Here is an 18139-nt window from a genome sequence, read left to right as displayed (position 1 = left end):
AATGCAGGATGTGGCTCAATAGTTTGGTATCTGATAGGGCTGAAATGCACAACTGTGATGTGTGCAAACTCACATAGTCACATCGTGGGATTATGCGATGTCAGTCAAGTGACCTGAAGCTCATCATTATGGCAGGCTGTAAGTGATCTTAGAACAAACTGTCAAATAAATCATAATATTAGAAGCATTGTTTAAAATGTGATACTGAATGAAAACTCAGAACTACACAAAAAGCTGTCTGTTCTTTTTGAAAAGTGTCTTGAGATAACATTTTGAGTTGGTGCTGGATCGCAAAAAAAATCAAGTCTGATTGTGATTCCCCAGAATATGGGTTTAAATATAGCGACTTCACTTTTGTTATGATTTTTGTGTCGTGCTATTATATATTTCTTGAAAAACAACACAAAAAAGGAAGGACCTTGAAATGACTTGCTGCTACTACATAACCACAAGAAGCTTTTCATAAAGCAAAAACATTAGCCACAATACCAGAGGCATTCGCTGAAGCTGCAGCACTCATAGCTAAAAACACAGACCATCAATGCAATAATGCACTCAAGGGCAGGGCTATCTCACTGTGCTATACTAAATTTAGACAATGTCTATCTGTTCTTCAGCCCTCATTAAGAAGAGTGATACAAGTACGACTGAAGTTTGTCTTCTGGATGGAAGTAAAGTATTGGGGCTTGACACTTAACCAACACTTAACCCACTATAAGACACTATTCTGAGTAGAAAAGGGATGTTAAAAATGAATAAATAAAATGCAAATAATTGCAGTTCCATCTTGGGACCTTGAAAAGGCAGCTGCACTATTATTGCCCTCTTAAAGATTTAATAAAGCAAATTTTGAGACCTCTCAGCTGTCCTGAAACCTCTTTTTGAAACTCTGACAACATGTCTTATTCATTGTAGAAATTATGTTTTGTTAAAGCTCAAAAGGCTTCTTAACCTTTGAAAATGTATTTTTGTAAAAGTATATTGACTATTTAGCCTTTGGCAGTCAAAAATGTGGTACTTTGGGTTACTGTACAACTGTTTTCAGTGATTAGTAACATTTTTCCAATTATATTAGAATAATTTGTTAGAACTCCAGTCTGCTGATGAATACAGTTTTTTTCACGTTTTCCCCACAGGCTTGTTTAATGCTTCTCAGTATAGACTATAGAGCATAAAGCTTAAACACATTTCCTTTTGAACATGCCATGACATACCTCAAATTCTACACCATCACCCTGCTCCTGGATTCTTTCAACACGAACAAATATAATCATATTTGCATCTTAAAAAGTGCCTTTAAAGTAGTTCCTTGCAAATTCAAATTGGTTAAAAAACCTTTACATACCTAAGATTCAAGTCAAATTTAACATTTAAAAAACACCCCTCCCCCACCCTGTCCCCCATCCCTGTGATATCTGTTCAGAGGGGCTGATGTGGGGCGATGTCTCAGTGACCAAGTATTTTCCTTGAGAGGGATGTGTCTCCCTTCCACACGGGGGAGTCAGTCCTTTTGGTCTTTGTCTAACAAGCCCCAATACAATTTATGAAAGGATAAGGATTTAAGGATAAGGATAAAAGGAAGCCATTGTCATCAGATTGAGATACATGTCAAGAGATCACGTTATTTATGAATTTGGGACACTCACACGAGGCCAAAGGCAGAGACCCATAATCAGACAGAAGGAGGGGAGAAAAAAAACATGTGTAGCTGAGTCTGCTGGACTCCAAAGTTCCTGAGTAAAGAAACTCGGAAATGACATTTTAACATGCATCTCCGCACTGCGCTAAACTAACAGTGTATGGAAAAAGTCACCTTATAGGGGCGGATATTCAGAACAGTTTTAAGAGAAGTTTGGCCATCGATTTTAAAGATGCAATTCAGATAACAGTAAAGAAGGTTGTTAAATCTTGAGTTTACCAGAAAATGTTCAGTGGTATAAAAAAAAGTTAAAAAATTGGTGAATTAATTGGTTGTAAAATTAAGATATAAAAAGGCGAGAGGACATAAGTTTCATAATCCCTTTGTTTTTGGATAGTATTTTTTTTATTGACCAATAAATATCATCTCAATCATTGACAGACTTCTAGAATTTTAAAGTTTCAAGCACCATAAGTTAGGCTATTAACATATGTGTTTGGAGTTCCAGACAGTGAACCAGAGGAATCCGCAAAGATAGGTTTGATTTCTTTTGGCATGTGTCTTTTGCACCTCTCTTTCAGACAGATTTCCAACCGACATGATTCAGGTTGGGCCAATCACAACAGATTTTCTAACATACAGGACAGATTTGAGCCCCTCTGAAGCATTGTCGTAAAGAAAACAAGATGGATGTCTCTGATGTTGAACTTTCTATATCTCCTCTTGTGTTATCATTTAACAAACTGGAAGGAGGTTAATTATGCATGAGCGGACAGCGTTGTTTTCTGAATCGGAATCATTTCTACTAGCTATCTAGCCCTCTTTCTGTTTTGATGGCTGCAGCATCCAAGTAACACCATTTCAGAAATAAAAAAATGCATTTCAGACAAAATGTGACAACAGGCCAGCATAAGCCTATTTCCTCTTTTCAGAATTAGAACTGTATACAATATTTATTGAGAATGTATTCATTTCCATAGATTGTTCATAGTAAAGACAGACACTGAGATTTCAGGGCTTATCTTTGAAAAGGGTAGCCTACAGCTCTGGGTTTCTGGGAATGTTCTCGTGAGTGGCACATACGCTTAAGGATTTTTCGAGGTGGTGGGTGTCGAGAGAATAAGAAGGATTGATGCTCCTTGGAGTGAAGTCCAGGGCAGCAGGAGGCTAAGGCTTCTTCTGTGAGTGTGTGCAAACATACACTATCACCAAGATGTGTCATTTATGCTTTTAGGATGTCAGTTTGTCCTTGCTCTCCACAGTAGACATTTCCAAAAACGTTCCTCTGAGAAAAAAAAAAAACAAGAAGCTATTTTCAAACCGCATACCACCATGTTTTTTTTTTTTTTTACTTTACACAAGGATTATGAAAGGATTTCATAAGCATACATGTCATTGCTTTCAGGACCCCTACAGGATAATATAATCATTCTGTACAGTATAAATGTGAAAATAGCCAAAGTTTGAATTTACAACATTACTGTTTGCAGTTTTTTTTCCGTTTTTTTTCCCACTGGAGTATAGAAGTATAAAAATATATGAAACAAAAAAGCGCTGTGAAGTACAAACACATATTCAAAGTGTAGAACTTATGAAGCGAGTCTTTCGCCAGTTTCCCGTCATGTGCTTTCAAAACACATTACTGCCTGGCTGACACACATCCAGTACAACATTCTCATACTCAAATACACCATGTCATACCACACACAGTATACCTGTGAAGATTAAGAAATATATCTATATAGGGTAGGGTGAAACTTGTCTACAGCTGAGTTGTATTATGTACCTTAATGACTTAAAAATGTATCGCCTTGATTTTGCCAATGCTGGGAAAGCAATATTACGCTGTTAGTAGTTTAGTGTTTGTGTGTAGTGTGGAACTTGTGGAAAACACAGGAAGCAAATAAGTACAATAACAAATATGTGAAACAAGCTCATTAAGGTACTTTCCCCTAAAATACAATTCATGGGTTGGAAATGTAGTTTTGTGTTTTGTTGTGCAGCGTTGTCAGTAATGTGAATCGTGCTGACCTGAGATGGTTGACTTTTGGTCTGATAATAAAGGCAACACATGCCTTTGAATCACTTGACCCTTTGTGTATATGTGTACGCGTGTTTGAACAAGTGGTGTACATTGAGCCGTGTTTAGCTGATCATTGGTACAAGAAACTGTTATACGTTTGCTGACACATTACAGCAAATACATGCTGTATAGAATATCAACTACATTCATGAATATCTGATACATTTTGGCAAAACCAAAGAAAATGTGCTTCGACAAATAGAGCAAATAGAAACAAAAAAAGTGATCAAGTGACACTAAAATAGACTATTTACATTTTTCACCTCAGCCTTTGCATTCTCTTAAGTAAAAGTGACATTGAAATGAGCATTTTGTTGTTTCTCTTCAAAGCTTATAGGTAGTTATTTACAGGAATAATATGTTCCAATTGACCATTATTAATAATATCTGATAATCTGATGTGTACAACCTTATATTACGAGGAACTTTTTGGATCAAAATCCCAAATTTGAGTTCGAATTGCAGTTATTTAACAAATTTACATTTCCAATCATCTTGAAAAAAACAACAACATCGAGCCTTTCAGGATCCATTTTTTAAGTCATATATAAAATTATTCTGAAATAAAAATATTCAAATCAAGAAAAGATGAAATAACCAGACATAAAAAAAATAGTATAAACTACTTACAATGTGCTGCTTTCTTAACCTACATCAACACAAACTGAAAATGATACATTTTGATAAGAAACATTTAAACACCAGTGATGTGAAAGTCCAAGATTCAGACTAATCTGGACTTTGTTCTTGTTTGTTGGGCAGTTTTCATAAAAATGCATCTCTTAAAAACTGTGGTTTCTGCTCTGTAAATGCTTTATAGAAAAATCTATAAGTCACACATCATCATCCTCAACATTTGCAATTTCAAGCAGACATATAAATAATCACAGACATATGCACACGTATCTGTGAGGTGAACTGAACACAAAAATCACAAATGAAAAGAAACCATTCAGGAAGAAAAAGTGATCAAAAACATGATATTAAGGAGTTCTCTACTGTAATTCTCAACTGGTGGGTCGGGACCCAAAAGAGGGTCGAAAGTGTGCCTGGGAAAAAAAGTGCTAAATAGTCTAAAAATCACTTTAGAAAAAACAGGTTTTTGCTTTCTGAGGTCCAAACTGCTAAAATGTTCATAAAACAAATCCATTTGGTTGAAAAATATCTGAAACTTGGGTTGCGATTTCTTATTAAGGAGTTGGTGGTGGGTCCTGAGGCTAGACCAGTTGAGAACTACTGATCTACTGTACACAGCATGCAGTGAGACATAACTGTATGAAGCTACATTTGTAAGTAAACAAGTAGAATACTAATGTTTGTTAAGTTCTCTCACACATTTACGAACAAAAGGAATAGCATACTTAGTGAGATAGTCCTTTTTGAATAAGATCTTTGCTCTTTGAGATGAACTCGGTAGAAGCACTTGGGACAGAGGAGACAAAGGCTCCAGCTACTTGTTCCTATTTTTTTTAAACAGGAACCATGTCTTTTTTACGTGTCAGCTATTCATTTTTTCTCCTCTGACTTTAGACAGTTTGTATTTCACTCTAATGTATGATTTGGTACTTAATGTTTATGTAGAAGAGGCTCTAACACTAGAGTTCATTCATACAGACAGTGTGGCTGAGGGGGGGATGGCAGTCTTGTGTATTGCAGCCCTAGTTGTATGTTTACATTTCATCATTGTTGTAATTAAATCTTACATTATGATCATAGTCTTATTAATAAAAAGCTCCAATAAGCACCAGGTATCAGAATAAATACGGTACAGAACTTGTGTGCAAAATCCTTTAAAAAAACCTTCCATGTAATCATACAGTCAAAAGCAAATGATATCACTCAATAGTTTGTGGTTATATAATAAGTTCATTTGGAATTACGGCTATCTCCTTAAGTCACTCTTTTAAAAAAAAAATGGACACAGTAGGTGGCTGTGAGTGTTAAATGTTAAAGGTTTAAACCTCTGAAAATGATAATAGGTTTCAGGAGGAAGATACAGTAAAACACTCGTAACAAAAATAAAAGTAATTCTTGTGCTTTTTATTCGCGCCTCTCTGTAGGCCTAATCACCCCTTTAGCTTCATTATTTGTGATCTTCATGAACCTTTGAACCACAGCTATCAAAAAGCAAGTTCGGCATAAGTGACCTATTTTTCAGAGTTTTACAAATGTATCCAAAAGGGGAATACTGTTTGTCTATTATTCTGTTAATAAATGCTGCGCAGGTGAAATTACCATCGTTGTTTGAGGCTCTACTATGGATAGGCCATCCATATCATTTATTTGTACTTTGGGCTTAAATTTCAATATTGACAATTTAAAAGATTTAGTAAAGCCAATGTAGCTGAAGCAAAATATGTGATTTATTTTTCCTTCCTTGTTCATCTTTCCTTTAGCTTTTCCAATACTTTTGCTTTCTATATTATGACTTTTTCTGACTGTCAGCACTTTTCTGAAGTGCAGTCCATGTAAACACTTTGTACTTTTGGAATGATGTAAGTTCATTTAACCTGCAATCCAATGGACATGATTTATAAACTAAGAATATGCTATGAAACAAGTAAAATAAAAATTCTACTAGCACACTTCAGTAGAAAAAGCTTATTATAGATATCTTTTGAATACACAATGCTATAAACTGTGAACTGAGGGGCCCTTATAACGTTAGTATCAAATGATTTTTGTACCAAGAAATGTAGTTTCTTTGATGTTATTAAACATAGAATACCTGGATGACCTGAAACATGTGTCAGCACTTTTTAAGTGATGTCAGTGAGAGATGATGGTTGTTGATTAATTTGTATCTAACTGATTTTTTTTTTTGGCAAAATATTAGTATGCTATTAATTTAACATGATAAAAACATAAGAAATATGCAAATAAACCTTTTAAAATAGATACACAATTCACAAAATACATAAAATAGTTCACAACTACTCAGGTAGAGGCACCTTATATGTTTGTAATCTCTCTTTTATAAGGTTTTCATGTGTTAGCCAGCAAATGCGGTATTCCATGATATGATGGAGCTGGTCCTGAATATGGTTACTCAGTCCAGTTTTTCCAAATCACACAAAAAAATGAAACAAACCAGTTACAAACAAGAAATGAGCAACATATTTTGCTGTTTGTTCTTGCACTCACTGATGTCCTCTTCTTTTAATTGACGTAGTAAAGCCAGTAAACAATGTTGAAGAAGGAAAAGACAGTAGGGAAGATCATCCTCGACCATCTGTCAATAATGTTTACGTCAGTCAAGTCTGGGATGGTGATCTTTAGCTGAGACGCACGCCTTCGTAGTCTGCTCTTCTTCTGAGTCATGTGACACTCAAGTGTGTTTCGGCCAAAGTTGTGCCTGGCCAGTGCTGCTTTGCGGTACTGAACGGTTGAACTGTCATATGTCAGCATGGTATTTCTTGGGTCATTGAGACCCAGAGCCAGCTCTGAAACCCCCATGTCGTTCTTGATGTCCAGGGTGCCCAGAAGGATGTTCTCATGTGGGTCCATCTAGAAAAATAAATGTTTTTCAGTGTAAATTTAAAAGAGAGTTTCTCCCTTTGAATAACCAACAGAGAATCATCTTTACCTATGTAGAATTCTTCTCATATTTTTCTTAGAATAAGTACCTTGTTCTTTTGATCGCCAAGTCCAAGTGCTGTATCATCCACAAAGATTGGTTCCCATATGGAGTCATGTCCATCAAGATCCCTTTGTTTCATTCTTGCATACAGAGTGTCATCTCTGCCAACGACATTCCCCACCAACCACTGCAACCAACCAAATCACCATGGTTACCAATGCAACTAAAATATAGTGTTTCATTTGTGTGTGTACATTGGTGGTATACAGTACACTTTATGAATAAAATTGTAATTAAGTCTTTATTTGCACAAGCAATATGGCAAAAACTTTGAGATTGTCTCAAGCATGCATTTATCAAATATATATTTGTCACACATTTGCCTTAATGTCAACAGATATTAATGCAACAAAAAACAAGTTAAAAACAGTTATGCAGTTTACTGCTATAAGCAGCCATTCTAAAATGGCCTACTTGCTTCATTGCAAGTCATATTTGGCTTATATCAGCTGGGAGTACAAACAGAAGTTTTTCTATCAAGATATAGAACCAAGACGTTCATTCCTTCTGTTTCAGTTGCAACATGTACACGTTTATTATGCTGGCCTTAATTGGCACAGTGAAAGCAGAAACATTAGGTCAACACTCCATTTGAAGTGGTGCACATTTCTTTTCTTTGCTACTTATTATTCTAAGGTCCTCAGACAGCTTTCTGAATAACTCATTAAAATTTAACTTGAGTCAATTTAGTTAGAGGAAGAACATTTCTATCATTAGAAAATTGGTGGATAAGGAAACTGAGAAATACTTTTTGCTTCAGTTTGGTGACACTGAGGCATTTTTTCCTGAAAAGTGCACCTCATTTGGGGGAAATCTGTCCCTTCTAATGAAAAAAAAATGCACATCAACAGACTGCTGAGCCAAGGTAAGCTGGTCTTACCTTGTTTGGATCCATCCTCATTTTTTCGTTGTTGGCTATCGCTGATTTTTCAGCTGCCTTTTTCTGACGCTGAGGGCCTCGTCCAAAGAAGATGTAGTTTACCAGCGCATACTCGAGCAGAGCCATGAATACAAAGACAAAACAGCCCATGAGGTACATGTCAATTGCCTTGACGTAAGGGATTTTAGGGAGGGTTTCTCTCAGGTGGGTGTTGATGGTAGTCATTGTGAGCACTGTGGTTATACCTGTTGGAAAAAAGACAGAAACTTAAATTATCCTAGAAGTTTTTTTAATTTAATACATTTTGTTGAGTGCTGTTTAATAAACTTATTCTAACCACTATTTTGATATAACCAATCATTCTGATGAGTCCTCAAATGTATACATTAATAGTGAAAGTCCCCTAAACCCCTGATTTTCTTCACTACTCTGAATTTCTGGACATTTTAGGCCTTCTGACTGCAAGATATCTTTGTGATCTACTTGGTTCCATGTCTGTGCCTCATTAGGCCTGTCGGGATCAATCAAACCAATGGGCCCTCCTCCATGACTTTACTCTGCTATGCATTGAGAGAGCAACTAAGAGACGGGCACCTGGGGCTTTACAACGATTTGAATTTCAAATGTCAACCTTGGTCTTGTTCATTAGCGGAGAACACCTTCTGAGAAAAGTTGTAGACACTTTGGGAAAAATCTAACCAAGCGAGCAGGGGGGATAGTTTCTGTCAGACTGACTTTGCATATCAATATATGAAGTCTATGCTTGTAATGAGTGACAAGCTACAGTATCTGAAGCTTGCAGTGATTTAATTTTACATTTTGTGGCATTTTAGCAAAGCAATGTTAAAATAACATTTAAGAGTCTGAATTTAAAAGCTTTGATATTTTTCTCCATTCATGATTTAAGTTATCAGATTCAGATTCAGATTCTTTATTGTCCCACAAGGGGAAATTTGCGTTGCAACAGGAGCACACAGAAGACAAGAAACACAAGGACAGCATCACCATAGAACATAAACCAAAACGAACGCGTCTTCCCACGTCTTCCCAGCTCTTATAGAGAAATATATTTTCCACTTTCAACGTACAACCATTGTGATTATTTATGGCAATTTCTATTAAGAGTCTCAGTGAACAATTATAAAATTATTATACAGCTGTCACAAAGCTGTCAGGTGACCACTGCTCAAAATAGGATTCAGGCAATTTTCCTGAGCTGTTGCTGCAAGAGCTTAACAACAACAACAAAGGATTTCTGCAGCACAGTGGCCATGTGATTCAGCTATTACAGGCCCATTTTAATGCCCCAAACCAGGTCAGTGAAGTGGCTCCTAGATCGAGTGTAGATCGGAGGGGGGTGACCAAACATTTTACCAACTATGCTGACCTGCCTCCATTATGGAGCATTGCCTTTTTTTTTTCCATTAAATCCCATGCATGCCCCCCCCCCCTCCCCCACCAACCCCCGATAACTAAATGCAGCTCAGTCGTCAATCAGTGAAATTGCCTTGTCCACTAAAGCGAGGGATGGGTAAAAGGATGGATGAAGCCGGTTGGATGGAGTTGGCTGAAGAGAATGCGAGGAGCTTCAGATAAACGAAGAGTAATCTAGAAGCTGGAAACAAACCTCACAGGCTATGAGAGGTTTATGTAATTGAGGATGACAACGAGAGAGGAAACTGTTACTTCAAGGAAAGCATAGAGACTCTCAGAATCAAACAAAAAAACATTACAAATTGCTAACCTCCACTATCTATCTGGTCTACTTCTCCATGTCCTCCACTGTTTAAACGAGTGCTGCCTCTCTGTCTATATTTGTATTGAAAGCCTCACCTAGAGCCACTCGGGCAGCAGAGGCGTCATAGTTGATCCAGAAGGAGACCCAGGAGAGGATGGTGATAAGTATAGAAGGCATGTATGTCTGCAAGATGAAGTAGCCGATATTTCTCTTCAGCTTGAAACTCAGGGACAGGCGAGGGTAAGCACCTGCAGACAGGAAACAGGGGCACAAAATAGCAAGCAGAGGCAGAGTTAGGGGATACTTTCCACAACATTAGCCACAGCTGTCGGATCTCGGGACTTTTTGCTCTATAATAACTTTCTCCTGGAGACAACTCTGCCCCATGGTTTTCATTTTTGGATAACCTTATGCTCAGCCTAGTTAAGGTTTCACAAATACCCAACTTATTTATTGATTATCAACTTTATTGCTGATTAGGTTTTAATTAATTAATTGATTAATCAGGAAGCTTTTTACACTAAATAAGTAGCTGTGAGGGAGCCCTACAATTAAGACTGTACAAGTTAAGGCTGTGGCTCAGTTGGTCGATGATTTGATCCCCACCTCCTGCAGCAACATGTCCGATGTGTCGTTGGGCAAGACACTTAACCCCGTGTTGCTCCCGCTGCTTCGTCAGTGGCGTGTGCATGCGTATGAATGGGACTAGTGACTTCTGATGGTCTCACTACATAGCAGCCTCTGCCTTCAGTGTGTGAATGGGTAGTTGGTCAGACATGCGGTGTGTAAAAGCGCTTTGAGTAGTCAGAGGACCATTTACTCTTTCAGATCTTCTACTTTTAGCTCTTTTTACCTACTTGCTGAATACATTCTTCAACCTGTTGTTGTGCATTGCAGAAGCACTCAAAAGCCATATTTGTGGTCTCTTCAGAATTAAAGCATCAAGACAATTACCATCTATCTTCTGCCTGTGCAAAAGATTCAATACTTGTCTGTTAAGGGTCTACTTTTTGTTTTGGTCGGGAAGATTTTTTATCTGCACATGTTTTTCTCTTGCTAGGGAAATTGGCTCTATTTTGGCTTGAGTTGCTTTGCAGCTGAAAGGAGGAAGAGGAGCTGTAATGGCCTGCTATATACAGCTTATTGGAAAGGCATGAAGAGACAGATGAGGGGCCAGAGAAGAAGATTAAGCCTTTTTTAACGAAAGCACCAACAACCCAGCAGCCACTTGGATCTGCGAGTAGGCTACAGTTAACTAATGTCAGCATGAGTCACAGAGACAATCACTGAATTATTTCTTTATGCAGTGAGGAAACCACTCGGGGATAAAATGTCAGGTCCGAGGTGCAGCAGTGAATATATCTTATTCATAAAGACAAGAATGACATTGCTTATCCTTGGAGTGGAATATGACACTTGTTTTGGATAAACGCCATGGCACTTGTGCTGAGCCATGCATCTCTGAGTGACCCCGGGGTGGCTCCCTCTATATCCCAATAAACATCACATTCAAAAGGGAATCCCCCGGTCTCTTTATAAAGATAATCCAATCAGACACCCTGCAGGAACACACTTGGGTTGACTTCTTTGCATGCAAGCTAATGGACAGGACATACACTGATGCATACAAAGATTGTGCATTCATCAGGAAGCACTGTGTTATTAATAGGGTTGTTTGGAATGTGGGAATCTTGAAGACAAAACGAGCCCTCTCATTGGCCAACTCTTCACATTCTTACCACATTAATGTTCTGCTCTCATTCAACACAGTTCCCGGAAACTATATTCAGCAGAACTGCTATCCTGCGTACAATTGCTTTCTTGCTTGCATGACAAATTCATAAATATGAAGATGCAGAAGAGTGTGAATGAATATTTCATTGTATCAGACAGCGTTCCCTTTTGTTTATTGCTGTTAAATAAAACATTGTGTCTTCTCTTTTCCAGGACGACACTTCATTTAGAGGTTTGTTAGTACATTTACATAACAGTTTCCATGATGGAAATTAGCTGATGCTGTTTTTATATCAATAAGTGCAAACAATGAAATGAGTCAATATTTAAGGATTTCCTTATTGCCCTGTTTGCAGGGCAAAGTGGTAACAAAGTCAAAGAATCCTAAGAGACAGAGAGGGCTTTTTAAAAAACGAAATAAAGAAGTTAATACAGTGAAGTGTGTGCACATACAAACATATGTTCCAGAAAATGAGTCAATGCTAATTATATTGGATTGCATTTTGTTGCACTGGCATGTGTTTCTCCCCTGTACATTTAACTATGCCAGGTCAAGGTAGGCCTCATTTGTGATTGGTGTGATTCATTCATTTATTCCATCACCTGTGGAGAAGACGACATTCTTGGAGATGAGCTTGTGGTCCACAATGGAGAACTGGGGAAGCTCAATTCGGTCCACCCCCGTCACAGCCTTGTCTCCTCCCCGCCAGTAGAACTCGATGTCATCTGTAGTGTAACCATCTGTGAAAGGGGAGAGAGATGAGGAATTTGTAAGGTCGTTAATATATACATATATATACAGTGTGTGCGTACGCGCGCATGTGTGTGCGTTATAATCAAGTCCCATCTGGATCTCATACAGTCCAGTTAGTTAATCACATAGCATGACTAGGTTTGTGTTCATTACCATTTAACCATCTGCTGACAGCAGAGTTATTGCTTTTGTTGTGTATACGCATTGTGCATTTAAAGTATTAATACATTTTGCTTGTTTCTTTTTCACTCACTGACTTAGGTGACCCATATATCCAACTCAATGTACTGTATATTCACAAAGTGCTATGTTTTCTTACAGGAACCTTTTCCTTATACAACACATACAGTAGGATATATCATCTAATTGCCATGACACTGTCAACTTGGTCTTAACTACTCATTGATGTAGGCCCTAAAACAATGTGTGCTCTGAGAGGCAATATGTTAGGTTCCCTGTTATAAATGTTGTCATCATTTTCTGTTATTAAAGCTTTTGACTCATCGTGACCAATACATTGTAATGTTTTAGCATTACATAACCACAGAGACACACCACTTTTTCTGTATATATTTAAAATAATAATCTTCTTTCATAAGTAAGTAAGTGCAAGTAGTATGAGCAGTATCTGAACAGTTCTATGTCTTGTTTCATGAACAGGGCACATGCTGAGGTCTTGGTGCTGTATTTCTGACAATGGCTGAATTATGAAAAAAGGCCTGCTAACAATAAATTATGAAATAAAACAGAACATAACACATCCCACATAGTAGCTGAGGGAACCCCTTATACAGTATATGGGACTAAATATATACTGTATGAGTCAACTTTATGTTTTTTTACGTTTTGTGTCATGAGAAACTAAATTATTAAATACAAGGCCAAGAATGATTAAATAACCAGGCTTTGCATCCATTTCCATCACTAAAACCCATTAAAATGTGCAAAGGAACAAGAGCCGAGTCCATTAATATTAATCTGAAGCAAAGCTACTCGCTCTTTTGCTCTCACTTTGGCCGAATCAGTGGAGACATGGATGGCAAAGTGGCCAGTGGGCAGGAGCGATAAATGATTGAGTTGCGCTGTAGTTATAGCTGAAGACAAGCGCTGTTGCAAGAAGAAGAAGAGAGGAACATTTTCATTAGACCATGAAACTGGGCTCTTGTCATGTCTGCTGACTTTAGGGCACAAGAGCTTTGGTCTTGGAGAGAGGAGAGAAGAGGAGGAAGGACAGGAGACAGCTGGGCATAGTGTGACTTAGATATAAGGGTGGCTCAGAAGTAGAGCCAAGCTGAAATGTGAAACTTAACGACAACTACTGAATATATGTAAACTATGTTGAGGCCTTCCTGTTCCACTGCAGAGATAATCACAACAACAAAGCAGAATGCTGTAAAAACAAAAAAACAAAAAAACAAAAAAAACACAAAGCAACATTGACAGAAAACAACCTTGTTTGAAACATTGAGGTCATCATGGTTTTTCTTCACCACCATTCTTTAGGGCCGCAAAAAGGATTTAGAGGCATGAAACACATGCACTGCTAGCAGCACTGGATTATCTCACACTAGTTAATCTCACTTTCTGATCAATTTTAAGGCACAGGAAATATAAGCCCCAAGCTATAATGTTGACCTGTTAACAATTTATTAGCCCAGCCACATCTCAAGATCCTCAAGCAAGGCCTTTTATTTGTCCGACAGTCCGAGCTCAATCTGAAAGGTGACGGTGCTTTCTCTGTAAGGGCACCTGTAAAGTGAAACAGCCTGCCAGATGAAATCGGTTTCATCTATTAAATCCCTTCTTAAAACAATTCTTTTAAAGACAGGCCTTTAAATCATTCTTCAATATATTTGTTATTGGTTAGTTTTTATGTGATTCTGCCTCCCTAACTTATTACCTATCATTAAACTGATTACATCTATTGATGTTGCTGTGTTGTTTTACGGAAGGTAATTTGGTAGGCAAGAGATATATCAATAGTTATGAATATTTTTTTATAACTATTGTAATAATACTGTCGCTCTGACAGCTCATCACAGTCGGCCTCATTGACCAAACAATGACACACCTTCTCATACTGACTCGTACATGTGTTCATGGCCCTGCGGTCTCATGCCCGTTTACCTAAGCTAATAAGGAAGAACTTTTTCAAGCTAAGAAAACATATAGAAACGATTCTGCAGTTTAAAAGCAGGATCACCGGGGTGCAGGCAGACTAATGGTTAGTTTGTGCGCCCCATGTACAGAAGCTACAGTCTTTAAAGCGGGTAGCCCAGGTTTGAATCCGACCTCTGGCTCCTTTGCTGCATGTCATTGCTCACTCTCTCTCTTGCCTGATTTCTGACTCTATTTGTCCTATCTCTCTTAGGCATAAAAAGACCCAAAAATAAATCATAAAAAAAAAAAAGAATGAATCTGCCTTAGACTTTTCTTAATCAGGATTGTAATAAAAATCTTGTGAAAATGTTGGCGAATGAGGCCCAAAGATTGCATCCGAGCTTGATCTCGCGCAACTCAGGGGTAGCAAACCAAAACGCACTCTGCTGCCTCCAAAGAAACAAATGGATATTGCAGTCTTACATCATATTACTGCTAAAACTGTTCAGTCAAACTGAATATGCACGTGTAGTACTGCTTTTGTCTGTAACAGCAGGGGGTGGATTAAACAACAATCGGGAATGTTGTCCATAACTCAACATGCAACATATTAATCATTTGTGTTGCTCGCTGCAGTTGCTACAAGTTCATGTTCGCTGAAGTGGGGATTTGCATGTGTGTTTTCGTTGAGTTTCCTGAGTGAATTATTTGATTGCATGCGTGGAGGTTGACTCCCTGCTGCTAAATCTCCCCTTCATCAGCATTTGGCAGGGAAATGGTCACACACGCGAATGAATATAAAAAAAATTTGAAGAAAAAGTGAATTAACATGTTTGGTTTGCATGAGTTTGGACAAAATGTGTGTGTGAGCGTGTTTGTGTGTGTGTGTGTGAGCGTGTGTATGTGTGTGTGTGTGTGTGTGAACGTGTGAATGTGTGTGCATGTGTGTGTGTGTGTGTGTGTGTGTGTGTGTGTGTGTGTGTGTGTGTGTGGGATGACAAGGCCAAGCTGAATGAGGATTGTAAGATGGAACTCCCACGCTCTTTCATTGATTATTGCACACAATAAAGACCATTATACCACACTTCTCCCAGCTCCTCTTCCTTCTCTGGTCTCCACTCTTCTTCTTGTACTTGTTCTGTTTTTATCTCCTTTCCTCCCATCACTTTTTTTTTCTCCAATTGAATACGCCCTTGTCCTTCTCGATTCTGTTATTTCTTTGACATACAGTAACTACAACTATGTGTTCATCTAGTCCTCACTCAATCTTCCCTCTTCCTTGTCCCCTATACCCTACACTCTGCTTAATTAATACTTGTGTGACCCATTTAGGTCCTCTGAATTATTAAATCTCTTCAGACGACGCCTTCCATACCCTTACACTCTGTTTCCTTTGAAAGTGGACTTAAGTGTTCACTGAAACCAATAGCTATTCCTTTTTTTCTCTATCAGAAATAACACGTTTACAAAACATTCATGTCCCAAATAGTTTGTGTAGCTCTACCACATCATCATCGCCTCACTAAAAACAATCAATACAATCCCCCAAAATGCATTCCAAAGGCAATAAGTAGCCAAAGGAGAGAAGGTCGTATTAGATTAATGTGTTCTTCTCTCAATTGCAGTAAAAGGCCTGGCAACTGCATTTTAGAACCAACTGCAGATGATAAGGTGCTTCTCCACTAAGTGCAGCGAATAAGGAAATTATATTAGTCGAGATGGGATGAAATAAAGGCAGGTCAGGTCAGGGGCAGAGGAAAATAACTTAATTTTGGATACATTTCTTAAGTGATAAAAACAGGGACTGAATAACATCCTGTACCTGGGATTCAGAATTTGAATTTAAGGCACACGGGTGAGTCTCTCAGAGGATTTCCCTCAAAGACTAGAGCACATGTCATTGTTGACCATCAGTGGTATAGTTCCATCTTTACACAGGATATATAAAAATGCAATACGACTACTTTCAGCTTGACAACAGTCATTTCCCTAGAGGATGACTCCGTTTTTTATACTTGCACTGTTCATTGTGCGTTTGCACCTCATTTAAAAATGTCACCTTTTCTGATCACATTTCTAGAACAGGCCGACTAGGCAAATTCTCTAAGAGAGCTTTGACACCTCGGGAAAAAGCTCTCCATGTAAAAATCCTAAAATGCAGCCTTTTCTCTGGTGGCTAACATGTCGATTTTAAAGAAAAAAGGTGTTTTTATTACTACTGTATAGAGACAGCTTAATGTGTCATTTTCCCTACAGGGCTAACATAATGTGTCTCATGTATTTATTACATTGTATCGTACAGGATTCAATCATATCATACAACAATAATATCATATTGGTATCACATTACATTATATCCTAAATTATCTTACATTGTATCATTTTGTATCACATCGTAGGACTTTATATTGCAATGCATCAAAACATATAACATTGATTGTGCCATACAGTATCATACAGCATCATGCTGTGTTCTAACATGATGTTTAATACTGTATCGTATTGTATCTTACATTATCGTATGTTTTGTATCAGATCATATAGTGTTGTATCACATCTTACTGACATATATTAAAGTATTCTGTTGCACACAAGTTTAAAATAAAATATTAATTTTCATGATATACTCAACAACTACACTCACACCTGCCCTAAGTACAAAACATGTACACATCAGATCTAACTCTCAAATGTTGCACTGCCTAATTATACAATCCTTTTTAAACTTTTGTTTCTGTTTTCTTTTATGCTCACTGTGCAATTTGTCGCCTCTTTTCTTTCATGTCAACATCACAGTGTTGGGCACAGATGGATCATACAGATTCTGATCCTGCATGAAATGAACTAGAAGCAGAAAAGACTGTGACGGAGAAAAAAAGACGAGTAAAATAAATGTATTTTAACGATAAAAGAAGGAAATTAGCCCCCTGATTCCATAGTGGTTTGAGGTGATGACTTCCTTCAGAAAAAAAACTATGGATGTGACAATATGCATTTAACTCAAGTCCAAAGGCTTCTCTTGTGGATTCAAAGGGCTGGAAGCAATGGCAGGCCAGAAACATAAATGAAAAAATTCATGATAGCATCAGAGGAGATAACAATACAATACTAAAGCTATTTAACTCTTGACAAAATCTGACTCCAGGCCTTTTTTTTGAGCTTATGAAATGATGTCTCAGTTGATCTGTTTTAATGGGCAAAGTTGGATTTTGTAGGGAGACAAAGCAATAGCTTTGATATGCTGCTGTCAAAGTGTTACACAAGCATTTTTTTTACTCTTGATCATATGAAATGTCTATTTTTTTAATATACAAAACTTGCAACTTTTAGTTTAGAAGTCATGCAGAAACAGGAATTTGAAAACTCCATAATGATAGAGCTTTTTAAGAATAAAGTGTTTATAGACCTGGCTTAAAATCAAGAGGTGAAGCCACATCTGGATATGGAAAATAAAATATAGCTGCACCACCAGTAAAGGACAAACCAAAAGACACACAGTGACTGTGTGTAAAATGATTGAAATCATGAAACAAATGGCTTGTTTCATCCACAGTGCATGGTGTGGGAAAGG

At 37.7% G+C, this 18139-nt stretch overlaps 1 protein-coding gene across 1 annotated transcript in view; it reads right to left on the bottom strand.

Annotated features, from left to right (window-relative positions):
• Positions 1 to 2548: 2548 nt before the first annotated feature.
• The window catches only part of LOC109987301 (gamma-aminobutyric acid receptor subunit beta-2), a 60911-nt gene continuing 45320 nt past the window's right edge, over positions 2549 to 18139 (bottom strand). The window contains exons 6-10 of the mRNA XM_020638330.3: positions 12318 to 12455; positions 10076 to 10228; positions 8243 to 8487; positions 7349 to 7489; positions 2549 to 7229 (exon numbers count right to left, since the gene is read on the bottom strand). Of these exons, the coding sequence (XP_020493986.2) occupies positions 6882 to 7229; positions 7349 to 7489; positions 8243 to 8487; positions 10076 to 10228; positions 12318 to 12455 (1025 nt within the window). The 3' untranslated portion in view covers positions 2549 to 6881. The remainder of the gene's footprint in view (positions 7230 to 7348; positions 7490 to 8242; positions 8488 to 10075; positions 10229 to 12317; positions 12456 to 18139) is intronic.

Source organism: Labrus bergylta, chromosome 14, assembly GCF_963930695.1.
Source record: "Labrus bergylta chromosome 14, fLabBer1.1, whole genome shotgun sequence".
NCBI lineage: Eukaryota > Metazoa > Chordata > Actinopteri > Labriformes > Labridae > Labrus > Labrus bergylta.
The sequence above is the reverse complement of the archived record's forward strand: the minus strand, read 5'-3'. Positions and strand labels throughout refer to the sequence as shown.